Source organism: Babylonia areolata, chromosome 5 (genome assembly GCF_041734735.1).
Source record: "Babylonia areolata isolate BAREFJ2019XMU chromosome 5, ASM4173473v1, whole genome shotgun sequence".
Taxonomy (NCBI): domain Eukaryota; kingdom Metazoa; phylum Mollusca; class Gastropoda; order Neogastropoda; family Buccinidae; genus Babylonia; species Babylonia areolata.
Genome location: NC_134880.1, coordinates 21,136,072 through 21,164,041, shown reverse-complemented (window position 1 = coordinate 21,164,041; position 27,970 = coordinate 21,136,072). Strand labels below are relative to the sequence as shown.

Below are 27,970 nucleotides of genomic sequence, written 5' to 3'. Positions count from 1 at the left end.
CTGTGGGCCGAGAGCGCAAAGTGAACGCTTCAAAGTTTGCAAGTAAAGGTTGGTCTTCTTCTTCTTCTTCTTCTGCGTTCACTCGTATGCACACGAGTGGGCTTTTACGTGTATGACCGTTTTTACCCCGCCATCTAGGCAGCCATTCTCCGTTTTCGGGGGGATGCATGCTGGGTATGTTCTTGTTTCCATAACCCACCGAACGCTGACATGGATTACAGATCTTTAACGTGCGTATTTGATCTTCTGCTTGCATATACACACGAAGGGGGTTCAGGCACTAGCAGGTCTGCACATATGTTGACCTGGGAGATCGTAAAAATCTCCACCCTTTACCCACCAGGCGCCGTCACCGTGATTCGAACCCGGGACCCTCAGATTGACAGTCCAACGCTTTAACCACTCGGCTATTGCGCCCGTCTAAAGGTTGGTCAACAGATCGAGTGGGAAATTGTGGATCAAACAGTAAGTCAGGGGCAGTTTGGTTCAGTTCAGTTCAGGTATTCACGGAGGCGTCACTGAAGCGTTAGGACAAGTCCATACGGCACGCTACATCGCACTATCTGCTAAGCCGACGTACTGAGATGCCTGACCAACAGTCAGCCGCGTGACCGGCCATTGCACTTAGTTAGGTCTTGAGGGGAAAATAAAGAGTAACGAAGAAAAAGTTGTTTTTTTTTAAAAGTAAATAGATAGATACGTCATTAAACTAATGAATTAGTAATTTAGGAATAGTATGATAACAGAAAAATGAATAAATAAATAAATCATTAAATCATATAAAAAGATATAAGTTATATGAATAAAAATAATGATAGAATAAACAAAAATAAATGTAAACTAAGCACGCACTGCACACACACACACACACACACACACACACACACACACACACACACACACACACACACACACGACACCAGGAATATTGTATGCATGTGTAGACAAAAAATAACAAATTCGCCGCATAATATATTCTCGTATTTCTTGCACTGATTGTGTTAAAAGAGTTCAGTTCACTAGTTCCTCGCACTTTCCAACAGATGTTTAACTCTTCATCGTTAACTAATGATTTTTGTTGTAGTTTTTTTTTTTTTTTTTTTTTTTTTGTTGTTTTTTTATTTGTTTTTGTTTTTGTCTGAATGTCCAATAGCTGACTACTTTAAGTATTCCGACACATTCTGAGTCTTGTTTTTACTGGTAAGATGATTTTATAATGAGTTCAGTAACAATAAAGGCTGAAAACAGGTTGGCTACTGAAGTGTCCTCGGTTGTAGGTATGTTCGATTTTGTTTCCAATTGACCCCTGATAAATTATCGGTTGCACGCTTCTTGTATGATAACATGAAGAAAATCTGCGCCAGATACACTCAGTGATTTTACGCCGCTCTCCGATAATTGAATCTGAAACTGAACCGTCATGTCACTGACGTCAGTCGAAAAGCACCACACATGCTAAAAATCGTTTGATAATAAATCACGTAACTGTTGTCAAACAGTCGTTATCTGGAATGCCATTAATGCAAATGTGCAGTGACCACGCCTATCCAGTGTCATAAACGGACATAAATAGGACGTATTAATAAAGGTTCGTGAGTGTCACACAGTAGAAGACATTTTTTCACGCACGACAGACATTAGGGCAGCACTGGTTTCGGTTACAAGTTGTCACGTTATGTTTTCGCGGATTCAATGGAGAGGAGGAAGTTTGACGCCGGACAATCGGCTGGAATTTTGCTTATTTTCCTAAATCAAACAATAGCTAAAATACAAGAGATTTATTATTGTAGAATTGTGGAATTGAAAGATTTCATGAAGTTTCTTACGAAGATATCCAAGTTGTGACAAAAACAAGAAAACAAGCATTGAGAAACTGAAAAAGACAGGTGCGTGTTCGATTGTTTTGACTTGTTTACTGCGTTATGTTCGTTTGTTTTGGATTGCGCCTTTGCTGTTGTAGTAGACTCTGAAATACGTACGTTGACAATATGTTTAGGTAGATTAGTGATTTTGTTCAATAAGATCAATACGTTCATTTAGATGCATTGAGGATTCGCGCACATTTCCCACCAAACAAGTCGAATTCCAATCAAACTTGGAAAGGGCAAGAAACATTACGTTAGTTATTCCTGTATTTATTCATTTATTTAGTTTTTGCTTCACATGAGTCGCGTTTAGAAGTTTGGGTAAATGCATGCCAGTGATTTGAAATTTGATTAAATACTAAAATAGTAACTCTGTGTGTGTGTGTGTGTGTGTGTGTGTGTGTGTGCATATATAATCAGTCTTAGAGTTCGATTAAAAATTCATATTCACATTTTGCAAGTTGCATACATATGCTGTCAAAGATATGTTTCATTATCACAGTTATTATTTCTTTGAATAATTTACATGTTTTGATGCTTGAGTAACTGATATTCTGTCACACACACACACACACACACACACACACACACACACACATATGTAGATATAATAATTATATAGATACATAGATAGATTGTATATAAAAACTTTTTTTTTCTTTTAACTTGTTCTTGTTTTCACCCTCTCATGTGATAGCACGAGCAGTTCAGCCAGTTGATAATATTTTTAAGCACATACTGACAATGTCAATATTAATTTTCCATGTATTCTAGATGTGACTTAGCCATGCAGAAAAAATAATACAGAAAATGTTTTTTATATCATAATCAGTCAATGCAAGAGCCTAGCTGTTTGCTTTATTTCCTGCATGCTTCATGTGGGCATTGAATGAAAAGAGCTGTGGCCATTGAGATTATAAAGTCATCTTCACAAACTGAAATTGTATTTGATCTATATATCTACCTATCTGCCTATCTGTCTATCTGTTCATCTGTTTATCTATCTATATCTTTTTTCTTTTTCTTTTTTATCGACATATGACTGACATAATATATTTCTGGATTATTTATCCATGCACTCAGCACTTATTTTACACTGTCTATACATATACAGAACTCGGTCTCACTTTTGCAATTTCTGAATCTTAAGTAGTTTGTGGTTTTTATAATTATTCACTTTCTTTTTTCTTTTTCTTTTTTTTTTAATTTTCTTCAGAGACTGCATCGTTACCACATGCTTTCTGACCACTGAGGATCAGAAGTATAGGCAGCAGCTACTGAATGTGATGTGAGCAGATGTATTATGGGATGTGGAGCCAGCAAGAAGTCTACACAGTGCATCACTGATGCTGTGAATGCTTCTGGTGTTCATGCCACATCATCTCCTGCAGAAGACGACGGCTGTGCTGGAAGTGTGGCAGATACTGAAAGCAACCAAGCAGAAGTCAAAATGATGAAGAAAGGTGATTATGTCTGTGTGTGTGTGTGTGTGTGTGTGTGTGTGTGTGTGTGTGTGTGTGTGTATTGTGTTGGAGTGTATGTGTGTGTGTGTGTGTGTGCATTTGTTTTGTGTGTGTGTGTGTGTGTGTGTTTTATGTGGGTATGTGCGTGTGTGTGTGTGCGCGCGCGCGCGTGTGTGTGTAGAAAAAGAATTATGCATAATGTACTGAAAGCTGGCATGACAACACATCTTATGGGTTGTGACATGCCAAGACATGACATGACTGATGACACCGATTGGTACAGCAAAGCGTGCCATGACACAGCACAACACTTAGAACAACAGTTGATACAGCACACTGAACAGCAAAATGAATTTTGCCTCTCCTGATGCCTGCTACAATGCAAGTCTGCAGTTTTCTGTGTATTGCATTGTTTTGTATTTTATTGCTTTTCTAGTCAACATATTTCTCTATGTGCTATCCCTAGTGAGTGTGTGTTGCCACAGTCCTTAGGCACCCCCTTTTTCAGTCTACAAGTGTATTTGTTTTATAATCAAAGTTGATTTCTGTACGGGAAGCGTAGAGTACATACAGCATTGTCACATAGTCCCAAACCTTAATGGACCTCAATAGCAGCATTGTCATCCTCCTCCTCCTCCTCTTCCTCCTCTTCATCATCATCAATTAAAAAAGAAAGAAAGAAAAGAAAAGCCCCAGATTATGTGGCCTTTCATGCCCTGCTCTCATGGTGACTTTGATAACCATCCACTTCCATACATGGGGTGAGTCTTGTCCAGGTCATTACTGACTTCAGTGTTGGCAGATTCATGGGGGACTGTTGTTGGAGGGACGTGGTGGCGGCCTCTCCTATGGAGAAGATGCTCACTCAGTCTGGCTTCGCGACTAAGCCATTATTGTCATCAGTAGGGGGCATAGTAGGTGGTGCCCTAAATTAGTAAATACATTAAATTCCTCTCCACTGTCCTTCAAGCACCACTGTGTTATAAAACTAATCTTGCTGTTCTCTCTCTCTCTCTCTATCTCTCTCTCTCTCTCTGTATATATATATATACATACATATACATATATATATATATATATATATATATATATATATATATATATATAAACATCTGTACGGTTAGTTGTTTTCTTTTAACTTTGAATAATTTTGATGTATTTTGTTATGTTTTTTGGCTGTTTTCTTCAGCAAAAGCAAGCAACATTCACAACGGATCATCAACCCCAAAGAACACAGTGGAGCAAAAAATCCAGAGTTATCTGTCCATCCCGGAAGATGATGCCAAAGCAGCATTATCACTGGCTGCGAAGCATCCAGACTCTCAGGATGAGTTCAGTCATCTTGTCAATATCATGCACCTTGCTGTTAAGAGTGACCCTTTGCTGTTTGTGGGCCAGCTCAACGGTATAGATGGCTTGAATGAGTCGACGACATCCATCTTTGGGGCAGATTTGATTGACTTCTTGGCACTGATTGGGGGAGCCAAAACGACCGTGGAGGTATACGCTGATCAACTGAAGAGAATGAACGTCACTCATCTGACAGACCAGCTTCTACAGGAGGAGTTGGATGAGAAGCATGAAACTGCCTTGAGCGTAATCAGGGTGATGCGAGACTTTTGGGTAAACGCAACAGATCATTGCTCAGAGTTTGCTGATCGGCTTTTGGAGGCTGGTGTGCTGTCTTTTCTGAAGGAGGATCTGAAGAATCTGGAGGAAAACTTTGAGGTGGGTATAATTATTTTGAAAGTAAGTTGCGTTGTCATGATCCGCTATTTGTGGGCCCTGTTTTGTTTCTGTTGTTGGGTTTCTTTTGTTGTTGAATACATGTGCTCCTGGATGTGTTTGGGCAGATTTGCAGACACATGCAGATCACATACAAACAGTTGTGTGTACGTATATGTGGATGTGCTTAAATACACATGAAGGAAAACCCAGACTTATGAAAACACACACACACACACACGCACACACACATACACACACACACCATCTAATGACACTTCTAGTGACTAGACGTTAAATTGAAGATCACACACACACACACACACACACACACAGAGATGTATGAAAAAACATAATAACACACAGATGCACAAAATAAATGTGCACGAAACAGCACACATACACACACAACACACACACACACACAGATATGAACAAACCAAATTGATACATGTGTGGGGGTAGCTAAGGGTGTGTGTGTGAGAGAGACAAAGATGAGAAAAACATTGAAGAGCAGTGATTAAGGATGCATGGATTGTTTCCCTTAATAGGAAGTGTTCATCCACATGGGCTTACCAATGTTAAAACTGTGTTTATTACAATCTGTTTTTTGAGAGATCTTTACTTCAAAAACAATAACAGCAACAGCAACTTAATATCTAAGCTCTAGGGACATGCATCAGGTCTCATATATTTCTCAAGGTTTTTATCTCAAGTTGTTTTTGTTTTTTTTTCACAATTTTCTTCAGTTCTGAATAAATCTGTGTGAAATCTGAATCCAAGCAGGTTTTGTGTGTGTGTGTGTGTGTGTGTGTGTGTGTGTGTGTGTGTGTGTGTGTGTGTGAGCATGGACATGCATGTGAGTGTGTGTTTATAGATATATGTTTAGATAGGTAAAGATTGTGTGTGTGTGTGTGTGTGTGTGTTTGGACTCCTTTGGTTTCACCTTCTAAGTAAATTTGAAAGTACTTCAAGTTTTTTATAGATGTTTTATTAAATCTGTTTTAACGGAACCAAAATGCAGCTCTGTTATTACAACATCAATTCAGCTCCTAAGCAACAATAGCTAGTAATCAAATTCGTGACTAAAACTGTATGCCAATGTGTATGTACGTGGAATATGACATCATAACTCAAAATACTGTTGAATTGCATATCGTTATCATATGTCTATGTCACTTTTAGTATATTATTTAATGCCTGTCCTTTAATTGTGATAATTATTGCCTGTGTTTGGCTATGATGATGTGTATATATATGATTTACTCTATGTTGCCATTTAACAGTTTCTGTTTTGTTGTTGTTGTGTACTCTGATTATTGATTGTATGCATGGGTTGCCCTGGGTTGACATCTAAGCATTTTATGTATGCATGTTGAATGACTATGATTTTCATGCATTGTCGTGTGTTTTACACCACAAATTAATTTCTCTTGTTGAGATAGTGGAGTATTCTGTATTCTGTTTCAAAGATTTGGAGCATGTTTTTGCATACGTACATGCCTGCAGTATCTGCCTGTGTGTTGTTCATTGCGTGTTTTGTCAACACTTATCACACTGAAAGAAATGATCAACATGCTGAGGCGGTTTGTTCATATGTTCCCATGCAGGCTGACAGCGCAGTGTTCGAAGTCTCGATCACAATTCTCTACAACTGTGCCCGCAGTGGGCAAAAGAAGCACTTTTTCTTGGACATTGGTGCTGTTCAGCTGCTGACTCGATTTCTGGCAAGGGAGGAGAAAGGCAAGCATGGTTAACTTGCAGTGTTTTCTGAAATCAAATATTATGTGTATCTGTCTAACTGCCGACATTTGAAATAAACAGGGACATTAAAGATGCGGAATTGTAAGTTGTCAGGTCAAAAAAAAAAAAAAGAGAAAAAAGTACATGTATATATATGTGTGTGTGTGTGTGCGAGAGAGAATTTGTATATAATGTTATATAGATACATAGATCTAATTGATCTCTTGCTACATAGATAGTGAGATAAAATAATTTTCCACTGAATGATTTCAAGAGAAATTTGCTACTACATTCATTGAGCAAGAGATGAAGTGTTGTTACTCTTTAAGAGGCAAAGATACATAATTCATGCAAATGGTTCATACAAAATTATGTATTTTCTAGAGGAGCATGGCAGAATGGATAAGACAGTTATCTGCCAATGCAGTGCATGTGAGGGTCTGGGTTTGAATCCCAGTCTTGTGGTTTCTCTCAAGTTTCACTGGAAAGTCAAACTGAGTGTCTAGTTATTTGGATGAGATGATTAACCAAGCTCCAGTGTGCAGCACGCACTAGGTGCACTGAAAAAGAACCTATGGCGACAAAAGTGTTATCCTCTGGTAAAATTTTGTAGAAGAAATCCACTTTGATAGGTACACAAATATATGATGCGCAAGCATGTGTTTACGCACACCCAGATTCAAGCTCTTGACTGTTGGACGCCGTTCTTTCTCTGTCTCTGGACCTTGCAATTGGAATGAACTTTCTCTTTCACTTCGTCAAGTCTCCACACTCAGCTCTTTCAAGTCTGGCCATAAAACCCACCTCTTCCCAAAATAGCCTACCTTTCCTGCCCCCTCCTTGTCTTCAGTTTCTCCAGTTTTAGAGTTATGCATGCGTGTGAATGACTGGTGTGAAAGCGCTTTGATTTGTCTATGCACAAGATTCAGTACTAAATGAATACCATTATTATTATTATTATTAAGCACACAAAGCCTGACCAGCATGTTGGTGTTAATGTTGTTGGTCAAGCATCTGCCTAGCAGTGACACCTCCTTGAGAAACTGAAAACTGAATCTGTAGTTTTCCTTCAGTGCTTATATAGAAGCATGTTAGTCATGTCCCACAATGATGACCTTTGTATGCTTTATCATTTCACAAGATCACAAGATAATTTATTGTCCTTAAATGGAGATGCTTGGTGTGGTGGCATGCAGTTAAATTCTATATAGTACAAATATAGACATGCATAAGCCATTCAGCTGATTTGCATATGCTCAGAAGCACACAATCTCAGCTGCATCAAATATCCATGCGTCCAGCATCAGTCTTCATTTCACACACGTTATAAAACATTTTTTACGAAAAACACGTAAAACGACCTTCAAATATAAACATGTAGGTTACAACAATAAATAAGCCCCAAAATCAAGGAGAGTTTATAACATAGATGAATAATCAAATAATCAAGTACATTTAGCAGGTTGCATGAAGTATTGTTATCAAGCGGGGATTTTTTGTGGGTTTTTGTTTGGTTGGTTGGTTGTTTGTTTTTTTTGTTTTTTGTTGGTTTTTTTTTGGTCTTGTTATCTGTTATCAATAATCTTTCTACCCAATATAAGTTTCTGCGTTTGCGCTTTGACAGATATAAAGTTGGTGACTCTGCTGGCTCTTTCCTACATCATTGACGAAGACGAGAACCACCTGCTGATTGCCGAAGCCTCTGACTTTGACTTCTTTCTGGAGACAATGTGCACTGCATACGAGAGTGAAGATCACCGTGAATCTAGTGGGTACAGCCTGGAAGAGCTGTTGGAAGGGTTGGGCAATCTGGCGCAGAACGATGACAACAAGAAGCTGCTGATGAAAAAAGGTAAACGCAACAGCACGCACAATGAATGATTAAATGCCCAGATTTGAGGAGGGAGAGAACAGTTATTGTTCTTCCCTGAGAAGGTAGGATGGGAGGGGGCATGGGTGTGGTGGAGAGGGGGGTGGGGGGATATTATTTATTTATCTGTTTATTCATTTTCATGTCGTATTTCTGTCTGTCTGCTTTTCACTTTCACTGTTGGCTTCATGTGGCTGTCACTTCTATTCTGCCATCTGTGTGGTGAGTGCAAGTAATACAAATTATGCACACACAAAAAAAGGGAAAAAAACACAAAAAAAACACATCTTTCTTCAAGTATGCTCGAAAGAAAAAACTTTTTTTGTGTGTAAAAAGCGTTATATTAGTTATCAAATAAAGAGCATGTAGTACTTATTTAGTATGCAAAAAACAAAAGGAAATCTGATATACAAATAAAGAACATGTTCAAGTATACAAATGAAGCATTTTCAGTGTATAGAAAAGAAAAAAACATCCCCCTGAACCCCCCCCCCCCCCCCCCCCCCCCACTGCCCCCCCCCCCACCCCACACAATCACACACACAAGAAAAACAGCCAAGATTCAGCCCCAGGCAGGGCTCCGCCTTGGAACGCCAGATGGACCTCCCACCTGGGCAGACAACCAGGACTCAGCCTGCTCAAAGAACGCATCCTTCACCGAACCAAGACCCAAGCCCGGAACAACTTGACCGCAAGAGCCGTCAGCCAGTAGGTCGACCGTTCAACTCGATCGACTTTACTGCCGCATGCTGTTTGGTTTGATGAATTACGAATCGTTGTTTCATTCCCCAGATGTCTTGGTGCTTCTGAAGCCCATGCTGGAAACGGGCAGTGAAGCGGAAAAGCAGAAAACCGCCCAGATCATTTGGAACTTGGCCTTTGATAAAGAAAACAGGAAAACGATGGGGGTAGGTTTTTTTAAAATTTTTTATTTGGTTTAAGTTTCCTACATGTGATGAAAAAAAAAAAAAAGCAGCAATAAAGAACGGTTGGGGAGAAAACAACAACAAAAAACCACAAAAACAGAACAACTTTATCAAATCAGAAAGATAACGAGAAACAAAGAATAGAAACATTGTTTCTTTAATGTATACAAATACCTACACCCTTTCCACCAGAAAAAAATTGCAGTGATGTGTTGGGCTATTTCCCTTGAAGACTTCACAAGATGTCGTGAGAGTCGCTTGGCACTGAACAAATAGTTAGAACAAACTGCGACTGTTATGTATGCATTGTAAGTCATAACATCACATCTTGTAAACTGAAGAGCAGTCAGTAAGAATGCTTGATGTACATTTTTTGAATTGAAGAGAAGGGTAAAGTGCATAATTATGATTATTATGTTTAGTATGCACTACAGATTTACATGGACGTCTTTATATTGGTGACTGATTTCACAACTTTTCATGGGAGTGATAATACATTTTTTGAATTGAAGAGAAGGGTAAAGTGCATGATTATGATTATTATGTTTAGTGTGCATTACAGATCTACATGGACGTCTTTATATTGGTGACTGATTCCATAACTTTTCATGGTAGTGATAATAGACTTAAATATTTATAAATAGAAAGTGGGTGGGTGGGGGAGTCTGGTTGGAAGTTTGAAGGGGGTGATGATGTGATGAACTGGGAATGGGGGAAGTGGCCTGAGTGTGTGTGTGTGTGTGTGTGTGTGATTTTTTAAAATGTTATTTGATGCTTTAGTATTGATCCATTTAATATGATTTTTTGGTTAAAAAAAAAAAGAGAAATAGGACTACATTTATGAATACTTGCTTATCGGACTTCAGTTGATCATCTCATCCGAATGACAGGATGCTCAGTTTGATTGTTCCCAATCAAACTTGGGAGAAAGGGCAAGAGCATGAAATGAACCCAAACCCTCACGAACGCTGTATTGACAGATAAGCGAAGCGTCTTGATCATTCTGCCGCCTTCCTCCTACCGTGTGTACATCAGTTACACAATATATTTGACACGTTAGTGTTGTTGACACAGTTCACTTATTAGTATTTGCTTTAATTTGAAGGAGGTTTCAAAGTGTATGGAAGGTACAACACATCTGTTAAAAAGAAGAAAAAAAAGAAGAAGAAGAAGAAGAAAAAGAAGAGGAGCAGATGCCCAACCTTGCAATAAACCCTAACATAACGACCAGGCCTTTAGAGCTGCTGTCATGTTCAGCGCGTTCATTTGTTCTTCTGTTCGTAACCCTCCACCACATACTCACCAACAAGGGGTGAAAGAAGGAAATTAGAACCTTGAATCGACGGGCGCCATAGCCGAATGGTTAAAGCGTTGGACTTTTGATCTGAGGGTCGCGGGTTCGAATCACGGTGACGGCGCCTGGTGGGTAAAGGGTGGAGATTTTTACGATCTCCCAGGTCAACATATGTGCAGACCTGCCAGTGCCTGAACCCCCTTCGTGTGTATACGCAAGCATAAGATCAGATACGCACGTTAAAGATCCTGTAATCCATGTCGGCGTTCAGTGGGTTATGGAAACAAGAACATACCCAGCATGCACACCCCCAAAAGCGGAGTATGGCTGCCTACATGGTGGGGTAAAAACGGTCATACACGTAAAAAGCCCACTCGCGTATATACGAGTGAACGTGGGAGTTGAAGCCCACGAACGCAGAAGAAGAAGAAGAAGAAGAACCTTGAATGTTGACTGTTTGGGCAGAGAGACTGGGAGCTGATGGAACTCCTGAACAAGCTGAAGGACAGCAGTCACAGGGGTGTGGCCAAGTCCTGTAGTGGTGCCCTCTGGGTTCTGAACCTGGACCGGAAGGTTCACCAAGGTAGGGGTGTGTGCAGTCAAAATGTTCTTGATTTGAAAGTAAATAAGTAAATGAATGATTGAATGAAAAGACTCAGGACTCTTTGATGGTTCGAAATAGAAAAAAAAAAATTGATTTGCACAAGGGATGATAAAATGACATTCACACATCAGCCAATATACCCAAAGAGACAGACACAGAAGAAAAACATTTTCCTAAAAAAAAAATAAATAAAAAAAATCATCAGCCATACCACCCAAAGAGACTGACACAGAAGAAAAAGATTTTCCTGAAAAAAAAAAAAATCATCAGCACAGATGAAAAACAATTTCCTAAAAAAAAAAAAATCATCAGCCATTTCACCCCAAAGAGACAGACACAGAAGAAAAACATTTTCCTGAAAAAAAAAAAAAAAAAAGAAGAAGAAAAAAAAGAAAAGAAAAACTTTTTGGGGGTGGGGGTATGGGGGCGGGGACACCAGAAATTTGGAACTTTTTTTGTTTTGTTTGTTTGTAATAGTTTGGTGGTGATGAAAGGTGACTGGATAATTATTCTGCTGCAAAGGGGATCCATTTAGGTCTCAACATCTTATTCATTGTGTAAGGCAAGGGGCAAGAAATATCTTTCTTTTTTATTTATGTGTTTATTTGCTTATTCATTACTTATTTGTGGAGGGGAGGGGAGGTTACTGTTGTCAGTAAATTGTCAAAGTCACAGAAAAAAATCTTTTAAAGTGCATGTCATTTACATACACATGCACACTCACTTGCAGGCACACACTGGTTTCAGGAGTTTATAAAGGTGGATATTGACATGTTTGGTCAGATATTATGTTTTAAGTGTTAATCCTGAATTTTTTTTTTTTTTTAAAGAATTTGAAACTGACAGTTTGGATAAAGGTTTCATGTTCTTGAAACTGTTTCTTAATGTACAGGTTAATTTTTAGCAGATCTTTTTTTTTTATTGCATGCAAGAATTTTAGTAAAGAACCTGACATTTAAGATTTTTTTTAATGATGAATTTATGTAGGTATTCTGAAATAGAGTTTTCTTAAAATACACACTGGTTTATAACATATCTCTTTTACTGCATGATAAATCTAGCTGCTGTGTTTTAATTATGTTTAATTTGAATTTTTAAGAAATGTTGTTATTAGCTTATTATGTTTTGCTTTATATTTCAACTTTTGTTGCGTTCATGTGTGCCGACTCTTGGCTTGAGAGACTGTGTGTTGTGAGAGATGAGCCTTTGAATGCACAAATAATTACCAGTCGGATTAATAAAGAGGCATCACCAGGATAGATGAATTGTTATCAAGACAACGTACGCATTCTACTTTGGTAACTCTTTGTGAAATGATGCTGTGATGGGTGCTTATTGATGCAATCAAACTTTCAACAGTTGTGCTTTGTGAACATAAATTACTGTTAAATACACTGTCAGGTTTGTGCTTAAACAGTGATAGAAGTAAGTACCTCTGCAGGCCTTTTCACGCTGTCTCTGTCTGTCTGTCTCTGTCTCTTTCTCTCTCTCTCTCTCTCTCTCTCTCTCTCTCTCTGCATATGCCTGGTTTCCTCCAAATCACCATTCATCCCCAACCCCATCCTGTCTCTCTCTCTCTCTCTCTCTCTCTCTCTCTCTGTATATATATTTATATATATAATTATATAATTTTCTCACTGCATGGCATGAAGGGCAAGGTGATGGACATCCGAAAGGTGGACCGCCTCCTGCTCCGCCTCTTCCAGAATTCGGTGGCCCATTCCCACCCCATGCCTTCTCCAGCCTTACTCCCACTCCCTCTTCTAGTAGTTCTTTGGTCTGTTTCTCTCCCCCTCCTGCTCCCACTTGTCTTTCTGCCTCTCCCCCTCCCCCTCCCCCTCCCCCAGGTCGTGCAGTTCCGCCTCCTGCCCCCTTGATCCCGACACGCGCTGACCTCGAAGGGAAAGGTCACGTGATGGTCAGCTACCAGTGGGGCTCCCAGAAGATGGTGCTTCAGGTATAGGAATTGAATGTTGCGCATGTTGTCATTGGTCACAACAAAACGTGTGTGTGTCTGAACATGTGTGTGTGTGTGTTTGTGTGTGTGGTAATATATGTGTGTGTGCATGATTGTGTGAGCGAGCATGCATGCACATGCATATGAGAAATAAAGGAATAAAAGTGATACGATTTGCAAGTGATGATAATTCAAGGATTGGTCAAAGACAGACACCAACTGCTACTATGGTTCAAACATTCAGAACAAACACATGAACAAATCTCCCAGATTCCATGATCCACTTCCCATGCTGTATCACCAAGATTGTTGTAGTGATGAAGTCTGCAGCCTGTGGCAAGTTTCTCCTCAAGGCCCTCCATGATGGGCCAGAACTGGCATTGGAAATGAAATGAACAAATGATTATTCTCATAGTTTCAAGAAGTGGAAGAATGATAGCCTGAAACTGATCACTGAGGTTTTTGAGCAGCTTAACTCTCTGTTTCAGAACAGTAGACAAACATGTGATTAAGGTTTCTGTGTGTGAGTCAGCAGACATGTGATAAAGGTTTCTGTGTGTGAGAGTCAACAAACATGTGATTAAGGTTTCTGTGTGAGAGTCAGCAAACATGTGATTAAGGTTTCTGTGAGAGAGTCAGCAAACATGTGATTAAGGTTTCTGTGTGAGAGCCCGCAAACATGTGATTAAGGTTTCTGTGTGTGAGTCAGCAGACATGTGATAAAGGTTTCTGTGTGTGAGAGTCAACAAACATGTGATTAAGGTTTCTGTGAGAGAGTCAGCAAACATGTGATTAAGGTTTCTGTGTGTGAGTCAGCAGACATGTGATAAAGGTTTCTGTGTGTGAGAGTCAACAAACATGTGATTAAGGTTTCTGTGTGAGAGTCAGCAGACATGTGATAAAGGTTTCTGTGTGTGAGAGTCAACAAACATGTGATTAAGGTTTCTGTGAGAGAGTCAGCAAACATGTGATTAAGGTTTCTGTGTGAGAGCCCGCAAACATGTGATTAAGGTTTCTGTGTGTGAGAGTCAGCAAACATTTGATTAAGGTTTCTGAGAGAGTCAGCAAACGTGCGATTAAAGTTTCTGAGAGAGTCAGCAAAAACGTGATTAAGGTTTCTGTGTGAGAGTCAGCAAACGTGATTAAGGTTGTCAGCAAACATGTGATTAAGGTTTCTGTGTGAGAGAGTCAGCAAACATGTGATTAAGGTTGTCAGCAAACATCTGATTAAGGTTTCTGTGTGAGAGAGTCAGCAAACATGTGATTAAGGTTGTCAGCAAACATGTGATTAAGGTTTCTGTGTGAGAGAGTCAGCAAACATGTGATTAAGGTTTCTGTGAGAGTCAGCAAACATGTGATTAAGGTTTCTGTGAGAGTCAGCAAACATGTGATTAAGGTTTCTGTGTGTGTGAGTCAGCAAACATGTGATTAAGGTTTCTGTGAGAGTCAGCAAACATGTGATTAAGGTTTCTGTGAGAGTCAGCAAACATGTGATTAAGGTTTCCGTGAGAGTCAGCAAACATGTGATTAAGGTTTCCGTGAGAGTCAGCAAACATGTGATTAAGGTTTCTGTGAGAGTCAGCAAACATGTGATTAAGGTTTCTGTGAGAGTCAGCAAACATGTGATTAAGGTTTCTGTGAGAGTCAGCAAGTCCTTTGTTCTGTTGGATGGTGGACACAGATCAGGGACAGCCTTCGGAGTCAGGGTTTCCGTGTGTGGATGGACGTGGACAACATCTCCGGTTCCACACTGCAGGCCATGGCAGAGGCCGTGGAACAGGCAGACGCGGTCCTGATGTGTATGTCTGAGCGCTACAAGAACAGCCCCAACTGCAGAACGGGTGAGAGTTCTTCTGAAGACGATTGCAGATGCAGAAGTAGGGGTTTTTTTTTTACACAGTTTCCAATTGTAGAAGTGGACAGTTTAATTTTAGGATGATTCAAAGTGTAGAACATTTAACTGCTTATAAAATATCTCTCTCTCTCTGTATTTACATACATACATATAGATAGACAGATAGATAAATAAATATCATTTTTAAAGCAGTCACAAATTTCATATAGATGAGATATTACTGAATAAAAACGGGTATTTATTAAACTGTAGATTGCATCAACACAGAAAGAAAAAGTCCTGAATTTCATTCTGGTGAGATCTTGCAGATGAAAAACAGTTATAATTCATATAAGGATCATTCCTACTGTTATACAGGTCACAGGTTTAACACAATGTGAATTATAGAACATATAATTGGTGTAAAGCTGAGTGCCAGATTTCAGACTAGCTACTTCTGTTCTGTGTGTCTCAGCACTCTGACGAGAGCCCCAACTGTAAAACAGGTACTTAGTTTCAACACATTTTTTCATTCTTCAGTCTTTTAGTCACACCATCTTGCCTAGACATTCAAGTGACTTGGGTGTATGTGTGCAAGGCACTTAAAAGAACAAGAGAAGCAAGGCCTTCAACTCAAGACTCACTTGTGATACACATTTTATCAAGTAAACAAAACAAAAAAAAAAAAAAGAAAGAAAGAAAAGTTAAAATGTGTTCTGTATTTAATAATACAAAGCTTCAGGGTGGAAAGGAACAAAAAGAGTCTATTAGTAGGTTGAAATAAAGCACACTGAGTTCAAGAGTGGACTTACTGCGCTAAAGCTTGCCAACTAATGACGTTCAAAAATTGATATGTAAACGTATGCTTTTTGTTTGCATCATAAATCGATTATTGTATTTCAGGTGGTAGTGCCATTTAAATCATATCAGTTTGGTAAATCTTGATCTTTTAAGAAATTCTTTTTAAGTCCACAGTAAAGGACAGGTTGCCATCGCCTCAGGCACACCGCAACATGTAGCCTTTTTTTTTTTTTTTTTTTTTTCCAGATCTGCATGTTCAACAAGCTGACAGAAGTCTACAACGCTGTCCATTCAGATTTCTTTTTCATGTTCATTCTGATTAATTCAATGTCCAGTTTAAAATATTCATATTCAGTAATCATGTTGATGGTGTCATTAGTGTCACTGTATGTATTCTGTCCAGAATTTATATTTCTTTTCTTTTAATTGCGAACAAGAAAAACGTGGTCAGGCCACTCTGGAGGAGATGCTCACTCAGTCTGGCTCCGCAACTAAGCCATTATCGTCATCAGTAGGGGGCTTTGTAGGTAGTGTCCTATGTACGTTAAATCAGAACAGGCACTACCAAACGCCACCAAAGTGATTCATCAGTAGTGCAGGATCTCCTCTGGTGTGTAGCCTTCTGGTGACCTAACATCGATGGTTCCCTGAGGACTGCTGGGACTGAGACAGACGAACTCAGGTGTGGCTGTGTATGGGGCACTTGGAATGAGTGGCGTGGGAGTAATGCCACTAAAACGGTGCAAATGATGGGGCAGCAAAAAAGAAAAAACAAGGTCAGGCTGTCTTCAAACCAAACCATACATTGTTATTTTTTGGATTCAGATCCTCAACAAAAGAAACTTACAATCTATTATCAGTATGACTGTGAAGATTTTTTCTCTTACAATGATAATTCCAAAATTGGTATTGGTAGACAAAGTATTTCCAAAGAAAATGACAATGTTAAAGTATACCCCCCCCCCACACACACACACACACACACACACACCTTCAACTGAACTCCAAGTTATTACATAGACTCACATTGTTTACACAAGTGAGTTTTAAAAAAAAGGGGGGGATGAGGAAGGGGGGGGGGGGATGAGGAAGGGGGGAGGGGTGAGCGGGAGGACAGGTGGGGTAGACGACGTACCTTTATTTCACAATATCTAGGCCAGACCTCTCCAGCTAGCAAAGCACGCCGTGGGGGATCATCCCATTTAGCGCGGCTCTAGCCGGTCATTTACCGCTACTTTGACCCATGGTCTCTACTCTGAGGATTTAGAAAAGATAGGATGCTAAGCTCCCTCTTGAATCATACCAAGGAGTGGGCCTCAGCAACTGATGCTGGCAGGAAAATCCATGCCATGATAATTCTAAGGGGAAAAAAAATATGTTCATACATCTTAAACTGTAAAATCACAAAAAAATTGTAACACACACACACACACACAACACACAACACACACACGCACACACACGCACACACACAAACACAAAGAAAATGCATGCAAGTATACACACACACACACACACACACACACACACACTGAGATTATCGATTATCAACTACTAATTACTGCTTAAACAGAAAAGTGTATGGCAAATATCTAGAAAAGATGATAATATTGATATAAAAAATTCTAAATTGAGAAGAATATCTCAAAGATTTAGTTGGAATGGGTAACTTTTCTTTTTAGAGTTCTCTTGCAATTATAATTGTAAATAAGATAGCTGCTGCCATGCTATTCATAAACGCCATGAATTCAAATGGATTTGAAGAACAAGTAACCACTGAAATGCATGTAACTTTTTGGCTTGCAAGGTAACCTCACAGATGATAACTTGATAAATGTTGTTACCTGCAAACTTACAAATTTGAATAGGTAAATAATGTATAAACAATTTTCGTTCTAAAACAGATAGCATCTTCAGATGTAAATCCCAGACGTACTGTAGAAGAAGTGGCACATGTAAAACTGATATGAATGAACTACAACGCAGTATACAAAACTGCTGTACAGTCCCAGCTATAAAATAGATATTTGCAACAGCAGTGCAGGTAACTGCTGTAAGTACCATCCCCAGTGCAGAATACAGATATGTAACTGCTGCGCAAATGGCACGTGATAAGTCTGATCTTCTTCTTCTTCTTCTTCTTCGTTCGTGGTCTGCAACTCCCACGTTCACTCACATATTACACGAGTGGGATTTTACGGGTATGACCATTTTTACCCTGCCATGTAGGCAACCGTACTCCGTTTTCGGGGGTGTGCATGCTGGGTATGTTCTTGTTTCCATAACCCACCAAACGCTGACATGGATTACAGGTTCTTTAACATGCATATTTGATCTTCTGCTTGCGTATACACACGAAGGGGGTTCAGGCACTAGCAGGTCTGCACATATGTTGACCTGGGAGATCGGAAAAATCTCCACCCTTTACCCACCAGGCGCCGTTACGGAGATTCGAACCCGAGACCCTCAGATTGAAAGTCCAACACTTTAACCACTCGGCTGTTGCGCCCGTCTAAGTCTGATCTGAATGCAGTTTTATAGACTTGCTTGTTCACCTCTCACCCAAGTGCAGAATACTGATTTGTATTTGGGGCGCAAGTGGCGCTTGATAAGTATTATTCGAATGCAGTTTTATGAACACATTTGCTTACTTGTCTTGTTTTGGGAATAATCCTTCCACATCCTACTAGAATCTTGTTGTCCTTCAACCGCTCAACTGCTGCATATGAGTGTGCTTGTATCGTGTAACTTAAAAGAAACTCTTTCCGGACGAAGGAATGCTCACGCATTCTTACACAAAACGTATTCGGTTTCGGACGAAGGAATGGAATAGCATTCTCCGAAAGTTAAATTCTATCATGCGCTGTACACGTGATTTTGTGATTAGCCAAGCAGAGTGCGCTATTCTGAGTCACTGACTCCACAATCGAACAGTATGATTGGTTAGTCTGGGATGTGTGGCCTGTCTCGCACACACGCTGACAAAGTCACTGACCGGTTGTCTGCTCGCGTGCCAGCCTGTTAGCAAAGCGGCCTCTTCTCAGAATGTTGTGAAGCGAACAAGGCAGTGACGGCAATGTTTTAGGGTTGCCGAAGTACTTGAAATGCTACAAACTGAAGGGTCGGACATTGAAGAGGTGGATGATGACGAAGAAGAAAGCAAATTTAATGCAGAAAGCGAGCATGGGTATGGTAATTGGGGTGAAAAATTGACAGTATTTTCTACATATGGCAAAATTGTAAAAATAAGATGAAAAAATTTGATTTTTTTTATATGTAATAGCTCAACACGTAATAAACCAGTTCTGAAAGTTTCATTTTCTTACACAGTATTTTGTATTTTTTGTAATTTTTTTTTCCAAACCCTTACAAATGGGCCATCTGTGGGGAAAAGCAAGGGAGAAAACTTGTCGTCCCGAGTGAGTTACCATATTATGTAACATGTTTTGACTTTTTGATAATACTGTTGTTTTTGTTGTTTTTTCTTCGAGGTTATGCTTGTACGTTTTAGGAATCTATATTAAACTGGATTATTCTTGGTGTTTCCTCGATGCCTCAGAAGGAGATTATGTTGCTATTTTTGTGGTATATTGACCGAGGGATTATACGTTATAGAGTGTCTGTGTGTATCTGTCTCACTGGATGTGCGTTTGTTGGGATAGGGGATAGGCAAAAACAAAATAAACCTAGCAGTTGGATGAATGATATAACGTCAGTGAAGCGATGGTCAGTGTTTATGTACTTTCCTAGAAGTAGATTCTACAGTGTAATGCTTCACTGTTTTTGTTGGAATCAAACAATGTATTTTGCTATATTGTTTACCCAAATGTGAAATGTGATTACATGTTTCTTGACAAATATTACCTTCTCTGCAAGGGAGAAAAAAAAAAGAAAAAAGATTTAGGTTTACATCACTGTCAGGGTGTCGGTCACCTTTCTTTGTTTGGTCTGCTTCCTCTTGGCATTGTATTTCCTTTGTTCAATGTGTGTTTGTGTGTGTGTGTTTGTGAGTGAGCATTTTCACAGTGAGTGTGCGTGCGTGGATGCACATGAAAGGGGTTCACTGAGCTTGGCCCGTTTTCTTTCATGTTTTTACCTGAACCTTTTTATTGCCATCTGCATATCTTTCCCAGCACTGTAATTTAATTCACTTTCATAATTATCAGTAGTTTTTTCTTTAGTCCTAGTACAATTATTATTATTATTATTGATGTTGCTATTATTATTATTATTATTGATATCATCATTTTTATTTATTTATTTTATTTCATTTTTTAGATTATTTTATTTTGTTTTTATTTCATTTCATTTTGTTTTGGTTATATATTTATTTTTCCCTCAAGGACTGACTAAACACGTTGGGTCACGCTGCTGCAGGTCAGCCACCTGCTTAGCGGATGTGTATTTGTATTTGTATTTCTTTTTTTATCACAACAGATTTCTCTTGTGTGAAATTCGGGCAGCTCTCCCCAGGGAGAGCGCGTCGCTACACTACAGCGCCACCCATTTTTTTGTATTTTTGTTTTTCCTGTGTGTAGTTTTATTTGTTTTTCCTATCGAAGTGGATTTTTCTACAGAATTTTCCCAGGAACAATCCTTTTGTTGTCGTGGGTTCTTTTACGTGCGCTAAGTGCATGCTGCACACGGGACCTCGGTTTATCGTCTCATCCGAATGACTAGCGTCCAGACCACCACTCAAGGTCTAATGGAAGGGGGAGAAAATATCGGCGGCTAAGCTGTGATTCGAACCAGCACTCTCAGATTCTCTCGCTTCCTAGGCGGATGCGGTACCTCTAGGCCATCACTCCACTGATGTGGTGTGGCATACATGGATTAGTCTGCAGTGATGCCTCCTTGAGAAACTGAACTGAACTGTACTGTTCAGCAGAGAGACAGCACATCAGGAATACATAAAAATTAGTGATTGTACTGCTTCAGAGGCATGTCACACTGTTCTCATTTCATCAGGGTTCACCAGTCCAGGGGTTAAAATTGCATGTTCCTGGCGCACATCTACGATGATCTGATTTTTGATTCACTTGTGTAAACAAAGTGAGTCTATGTTTTAACCCGGTGTTCGGTTGTCTCTGTGTGTGTGTGTGTGTCCGTGTGTGTGTGTGTCCGTGGTAAACTTTAACATGGACATTTTCTCTGCAAATACTTTGTCAGTTGACACCAAATTTGGCATAAAAATAGGAAAAATTCAGTTCTTTCCAGTCATCTTGTTTAAAACAATATTGCACCTCTGGGATGGGCACAAAAATTTTTTTTTAAAAAGAAGCCTAATTATATGCAAACTGCTTTTACTGTTATATTTATATTTTTTGTATCCTCTAAACTTGGCACTTTGACCTCTTATTCTGACATAACAACAAGAGGAGTCATTATTATCATTTTTTGTTCAAACAGGAACTTCTTTTGCTAAGCATGGAAATTTTATTTATTTTGCAAACGTTTTGGTGCAGATAGTAAAAAAGGGAAATTACTCTGTAATTAATGCTACAGGACTTAATTTATCACAAGTGAGTCTTGAAGGCCTTGCCTCTCTTGTTTTTATTGTTGTTGTTGTTGTTTTTCTTTCTTTTTTTTTCTTTTCTTTCAGAGGCTGAGTATGCCTTTGCCCTTCACAAACCAATCATTCCCCTTCTGATGGAACGGAACTACAAACCGGATGGATGGCTGGGTATTCTGAGAGGCTCCAAGCTGTTCTTTGACTTCTCTGGCAAGTACCCCTATGAGAAAAAGCTGGAGGAACTGGTGAAGGAGCTGGGACAGAGAGGTCGGGGGGGATCTTCAGAAGTGAGTGGAACGTGGAGAGAGTGTGTGTGTGTGTGTGTTCTGTGTGTGTGTGGTCTGAGTGTGTGTGTGTGCGGTCTGAGTGTTTGTGTGTGTGTGTATGTGTGTGTCAGCGTGTTTGTGATGGCAATTATGGTCATGTTGGTCACTGCGGTGAAGGTGGTGGAATCTTTGGAATGCCCATGCTGCTGCTGCTGCTCTCTTTTTCTTGGACCAGGACAAATGTCTAATGCTTGTTCCTCCCCTTCCTTAGAGAATACACTTTGAACTCACTCCGGAGTATGGAACACTATAGCATTCCTGACGTAAGGCAGCGTTCCAGACGTCGGAACGCTATAGCCTTTTCGACTATTAAAAAATTTTCATTTTCTTCATGGGGCAGCATAACAGTCGCAGCTACACCGGGCATTGCAAATGTGTCAAGGGTCGAATGGAAAGTTTCTTCATAAGCTTCCATAACAACACACTCGCCAGCAAGTTCAGCACCCCACATGACAAGCTAATCTGCGTACGTATTGAAAATGGCGTTGCAGGCGATGCAAGTGGAAATTTTTGGAGCAAACTAGATCACGACCGCAGCTTTTACTGCTGCTGAAGTGAATGAAATGCTTCAAACTGAAGGTTTCGACATCGACTAGGATGATGAAGCTGTTGAATAAAGTATCGGCAGTGAAGAAAGGTACCAGCAAGAAGACACTGACAGCAACTTAGCTTCTGAGAGCAGTGAAGACAGAGAGGGGATGGCATTCACACAATGTGAGGAGAGGGGTCAGTGGGTCAAGTACAATGAGTTTCATTCCATTACTTTATGTTTTGTATTTTTTGTGATTTTTTTCCTAACCCTAACAAATGGATCGTCTGTGGGGGAAAAAGCAAGGGAGAAAACTATTCATCCGTAAAACTTGAGGGGACAAAAAGCACCTGGAAAGGAAAATGACAGTATGGGTATGTGAGAAAGTGGTGGTGATCATGTTGTTTATTGTGCAGTTTTGTGATAATGGTTACTGATTTTGTATGTGTGAAACTTAAGGACAGCTTCTTTTCCTTGCAGAATTATGCAGTCTTCTTTATTGTAATTTACAGTATCTATAGTATGCCCATCTTCTCGAAATTCTGTGGCAATATCTGTTTCCTCTTTTCTGTTGCTCTATTTGTTTCTGCCTTTCTCGTTTTCTTGCTGTTGTGTTTTCCTTTGAGGTTTTTTTGTTGTTTTTTTTTCTATTTCTTGTTGTTGTCTTTTTCAGGATATGATCAGGCTTTTCGTTTTCTTTTTTTGTTATAGATTTTTTAAGGTCATCCTACAGATCTGCAAACAGACTAAGAAACACAATAGTACATTCTTACTTTGCTGCATTCTTTTTCACACCTAGAACATATGAGTTGCTCGCTGTTTTTTTGTTGTTCTTTGTCTGTTTTTAGGTTTTTTTGCTTTGGTATTATGTGTTTTTAGATAATTTTGTATATTATGAATAATTATGTTTGTGTTTAGGTTACACTTGTGCAACATAGCTGGTTATAACAGTAAAGTGTATTGGGTTTTCACAGGTTGACATTGACTGTGGTGGAGAAAGTTGCAGATTTTCATTTGGGGCAAAATTATCAAACTTGTGCAACATGCCTGACCAATTATAGGGAAGAATGTTTCAGATTTCCATTCAGGGTAAAAGTGTATGAATAACTTGTGCAACATGACAGATTGATCATATTGGAGAATATTCTGGTTGTCATTTAGGGTAATAGTATCTATACTTTGTACAGCATGACAGACTGATATTGTGGGAGGATGTTTCAGATTTTCATATGGGGCAAAAATATGTATACCTTGTGCAGCTTGACAGACTGATTCATTGTGTGGGAGAATTTCAAATTTCAAATTTCCATTGAGGGCAAGAGTATCAAAAACTTTGTTAAACATGAAAAACTGGTTATGTGGGAGAATGTTTTAGATTTTCTTGCAGGACAAAAGTATATATATATATATATACCTTATGCAACATGACAGACTGGTTATGTGGGAGAAATGTTTCAGATTTCCATTAGGGGGAAAAGTATATATACTTTGTGCAGCACGAAACAGTAATCAGAATAAAATCAGATATCTTGTGCAGCGTGAGACATTTCTGATGGTTAGAGTGTGTTGTGGGTTTTTCACAGGTTGACGGACCAGTCAGAGCAGAGACAGTTGCGCCTGTTGCCAGCACCCCCCCAAAGACCATTAAGACTGTCAGTTCTTGGTCCCAGGAGGACGTGCACAACTGGCTCAACAAACATCAGCTTGGCGGGTAAGTGTTGATTTTTTTTTTTCTTTCATGGTCGTTGCTTGATTTGGTTTATTTGATATCAGGCATTTGCTCAGGAATTAATGTTACTGGATGTGATCAGTGCTTACAAGTTGCAGATTTGTTTGATGTACAATGTGTATAGGAACAAAAAATGTGTTGTTTCTGCAGTGAAGAAGTCTGTCTGTTCAGTACGATGTGGTACAAGAAGCCTGGTGCAACGCTGTACAGTACAGTACAACATGTTGCAGTGCTGTGTATTATAGTACAATATGTTGCAACACTGTGCAGTAAAGTACAACATAATGCAGTAATGTGCAACATAATGCAAAGATGTGCAGTACAGAATATGCAGTGCTGTGCAGTACAGTACAACAATGCAATGCTGTGCAGTACAGTACAACATAATGCAATGATGTGCAGTACAGTACAAATGTTGCAATGCTGTGCAGTACAGTACAACATCTTGCAATGCTGTGCAGTACAGTACAACAATGCAATGCTGTGCAGTACAGTACAACAGTACAACAATGCAATGCTGTGCAGTACAGTACAACATGTTGCAATGCTGTGCAGTACAGTACAACATGTTGCAATGCTGTGCAGTACAGTACAACATGTTGCAATGCTGTGCAGTACAGTACAACAATGCAATGCTGTGCAGTACAGTACAACAGTGCAATGATGTGCAGTACAGTACAACACTGCAATTATGTGCAGTACAGTACAACATTGCAATGATGTGCAGTACAGTACAACATGTTGCAATGCTGTGAAGTACAGTACAACATAATGCAATGATGTGCAGTACAGTACAACATTGTGCAGTGATGTGCAGTGCAGTACAACATTGTGCAGTGGTGTGCAGTACAGTACAACAATGCAAAGTGGTGCAGTGCAATACAACATAATGCAATGATGTGCAGTACAGTACAACATTGTGCAGTGATGTGCAGTGCAGTACAACATGTTGCAATAATGTGTAGTACAGTACAACATGTTGCAATGATGTTTAGTACAGTACAACATAATGCAATGCTGTGCAGTACAGTACAACATGTTGCAATGTTGTGCAGTACAGTACAACATAATCAAATGGTGTGCAGTACAGTACAACAATGCAATGCTGTGCAGTACAGTACAACATAATCCAATGATGTGCAGTACAGTACAACATAATCAAATGGTGTGCAGAACAGTACAACATAATGCAATGATGTGCAGTACAGTACAACAATGCAAAGTGGTGCAGTGCAATACAACATAATGCAATGATATGCAGTGCAGTACAACATGTTGCAATGCTGTGCAGTACAGTACAACATGTTGCAATGCTGTGCAGTACAGTACAACATGTTGCAATGTTGTGCAGTACAGTACAACATGTTGCAATGCTGTGCAGTATAATACAACATAATGCAATACTGTGCAGTACAGTACAACATGTTGCAATGCTGTGCAGTATAATACAACATAATGCAATGCTGTGCAGTACAGTACAACATGTTTCAATGATATGTACAACATATTGCAATGATATGTAGTATGGTACAACATAATGCAATGATGTGCAGTACAGTACAACATGTTGCAATGCTGTGCAGTACAGTACAACATGTTGCAATGCTGTGCAGTACAGTACAACATGTTGCAATGCTGTGCAGTATAATACAACATGTTGCAATGCTGTGCAGTACAGTACAACATGTTGCAATGATATGTACAACATATTGCAATGATATGTAGTACGGTACAACATAATGCAATGATGTGCAGTGCAGTACAACATAATGCAATGCTGTGCAGTACAGTACAACATGTTGCAATGCTGTACAGTACAGTACAACATAATGCAATGCTGTGCAGTACAGTACAACATAATCAAATGATGTGCAGTACAGTACAACAATGCAAAGTGGTGCGGTGCAATAGGAGGATAGTACAACTCAGAACGGTCAGGCAGTACAGTACAGTACAGTACAGTAAGCCGATGCTGCACAATACAGTGCAGCACAGGACAAAAAACTGCAGCACAACACAGCAAAGCACAGTACAGTGCAATGCAGCATAGAGCAGCACACAACAGCACAGTGCAGTGCAGTGCAGTGCAGTACAGTGCAGTATAGTAAACCCCAGCCTATCCTAACCCATAGCATAGCATAGCGTACCATGCCATACCACACCATGCCATATCATGCCATGCTGTAACACCCTAAACCATTCCCTATGATACAATAAACAGTGCACAATTTAATGGCCAAAAGTCACATTCAGATAGTGGATCCGGATCTTAACTGACCCCAAGAAGGACTATGTTTCAATCCAAATTCCTCACCTATTTTTCTTTGGTGAACAGGAATTTGCAGATATTTTTTTTTTTTTTTTTTTTTTTTTTTTTGCAGGTGTCAGAAGCTACAAAGCCTTTCAGGAGAAAACATAAAGTTCCTGCAGAAACTGAGCCAGAGGGTGAGTGTGTGTGTGTGAAAAATTCTGAACAGTTATGGATCCTGGGTCACAAACAAAAAGGGCAAATAAAAAATTTAAAAAACAACCAAAACAAAAAAACAAAACCAAAAAAACCCTCAGTAAGTGGATGTTACATTGACTGATGCATTTTCAAGGACTATATGCAAAATGTGCAACTTTCGCTGTGATTGTTAAAATTTTCTTTCTTACTGGGGATGGGGAGCCCACGATTTTTCACAATTTTTCGCGATTTCTCTTACTTGAGAAAAATCATGGCATTGTGAGGAAGTGTGGTCATTCTCCTCACACGTTTAATCTCAGTTGCGAGAAATCGGGGGGGCAGGGGGGGTGGGGGGGGGGCTTTTTCACACTTTGTGAGAAGGTATGGGTGTGCCCCCTACAATTTCTCACAGTCGAGAGAAAACAAGGGAGGGGAACGACTGCACTTCCTCACAATTCCACGATTTCTCACAAAGTGAGAGAAATCATGGGATTGATTGAAATTGTGGGCTAATAAACATAATTATGTACACCGTCTTTGTTGGAGGCATTTCTCTTAACTCTTGTGTGTGTGTGTGTGTGACCAGGCGGGGTGCAGGTTAGGAGTGGTGGGGGTGGGAGGAGTGAGTATGTGTTTGTGTGTTTAAGCGTGTATGTGTAAGTGTGTCATTTCTTTTTCTTTTCTTTCTGACAGGCTCCTGAGTTTTTCTTCACCTACCTGAAGCAAGACCTAGGACTGACCTCACTCATGGACCTGATGCATTTCAGTGACGCCATCGACAGCCTACCCTGACTGCTCCGACCCTGACCAGCCCCCTGCTGGGGTCTCCCTGTGGCATAATAACAAGGGTGATAACTTCACTGCCTTTCTCCACATGTTGATAGTCTGAATTTTTTTTTTTTTTTTTTTCAGTGTTGATTGGTACGATAAATGATATTTTACAAATGCTCACGGATAAATGTTATTTTTGAATGCTCATAGAAAAATGATATTTTGCTCCACATGTTGGCTATCTTAAAATGATTTTTTTTTTATATTGATAGATGAATTATTCTTTCAATACTGATAGTTGAATGATATCTTGATGCTAATAGATAAATGATATTTTGATTGATAAAATGGTGGTGGTTTTTTTTTGGGGGGTTTTTTTTTTTTTTTTAAGTTGATGACAGTGTATGATTATCTTTTGTTGTGGATGTCCTTCCATACGTACAGACCTGTCAGTTTCTTCCCCTTCTCTGTGTTTGTGGGTTGCAGTTCCTACCTTCTCTCATACAGAAAATGGCTATTATGAGTATGACTGTTTTTCCACCACCATGTTACCTTACATACACCTTTTTTTTTCA

General features: G+C 39.5%; 1 protein-coding gene across 2 annotated transcripts; it reads left to right on the top strand.

The window, feature by feature from the left end:
• The first annotated feature begins 14 nt into the window (after nt 1–14).
• Nucleotides 15–27,746, top strand: LOC143282413 (uncharacterized). 2 transcript variants are annotated; one of them, XM_076588046.1, is made up of 13 exons: nt 15–48; nt 3,082–3,328; nt 4,518–5,056; nt 6,664–6,796; nt 8,421–8,648; nt 9,459–9,574; nt 11,352–11,469; nt 13,143–13,447; nt 15,129–15,288; nt 21,685–21,881; nt 24,033–24,160; nt 26,560–26,623; nt 27,318–27,746. In XM_076588046.1, exons 2-13 carry the CDS (start codon nt 3,169–3,171, stop codon nt 27,414–27,416), a joined length of 2,247 nt encoding a protein of 748 aa, XP_076444161.1. In that variant the 5' UTR covers nt 15–48; nt 3,082–3,168; the 3' UTR covers nt 27,417–27,746. The 2 variants fall into 2 exon arrangements, with proteins under 2 accessions (XP_076444161.1, XP_076444160.1); XM_076588045.1 differs by lacking the exon at nt 15–48 and adding an exon at nt 1,707–1,886.
• Nucleotides 27,747–27,970: the final 224 nt, after the last annotated feature.

Coding starts and splice junctions, on each gene's coding strand:
- LOC143282413 (XM_076588046.1), top strand. CDS start 3,169: ATGGGATGTGGAGCCAGCAAGAAGTCTACACAGTGCATCACTGATGCT. Junction 21,882..24,032: donor GTCGGGGGGGATCTTCAGAA/GTGAGTGGAACG, acceptor GGTTTTTCACAG/GTTGACGGACCAGTCAGAGC. Junction 24,161..26,559: donor AACAAACATCAGCTTGGCGG/GTAAGTGTTGAT, acceptor TTTTTTTTGCAG/GTGTCAGAAGCTACAAAGCC.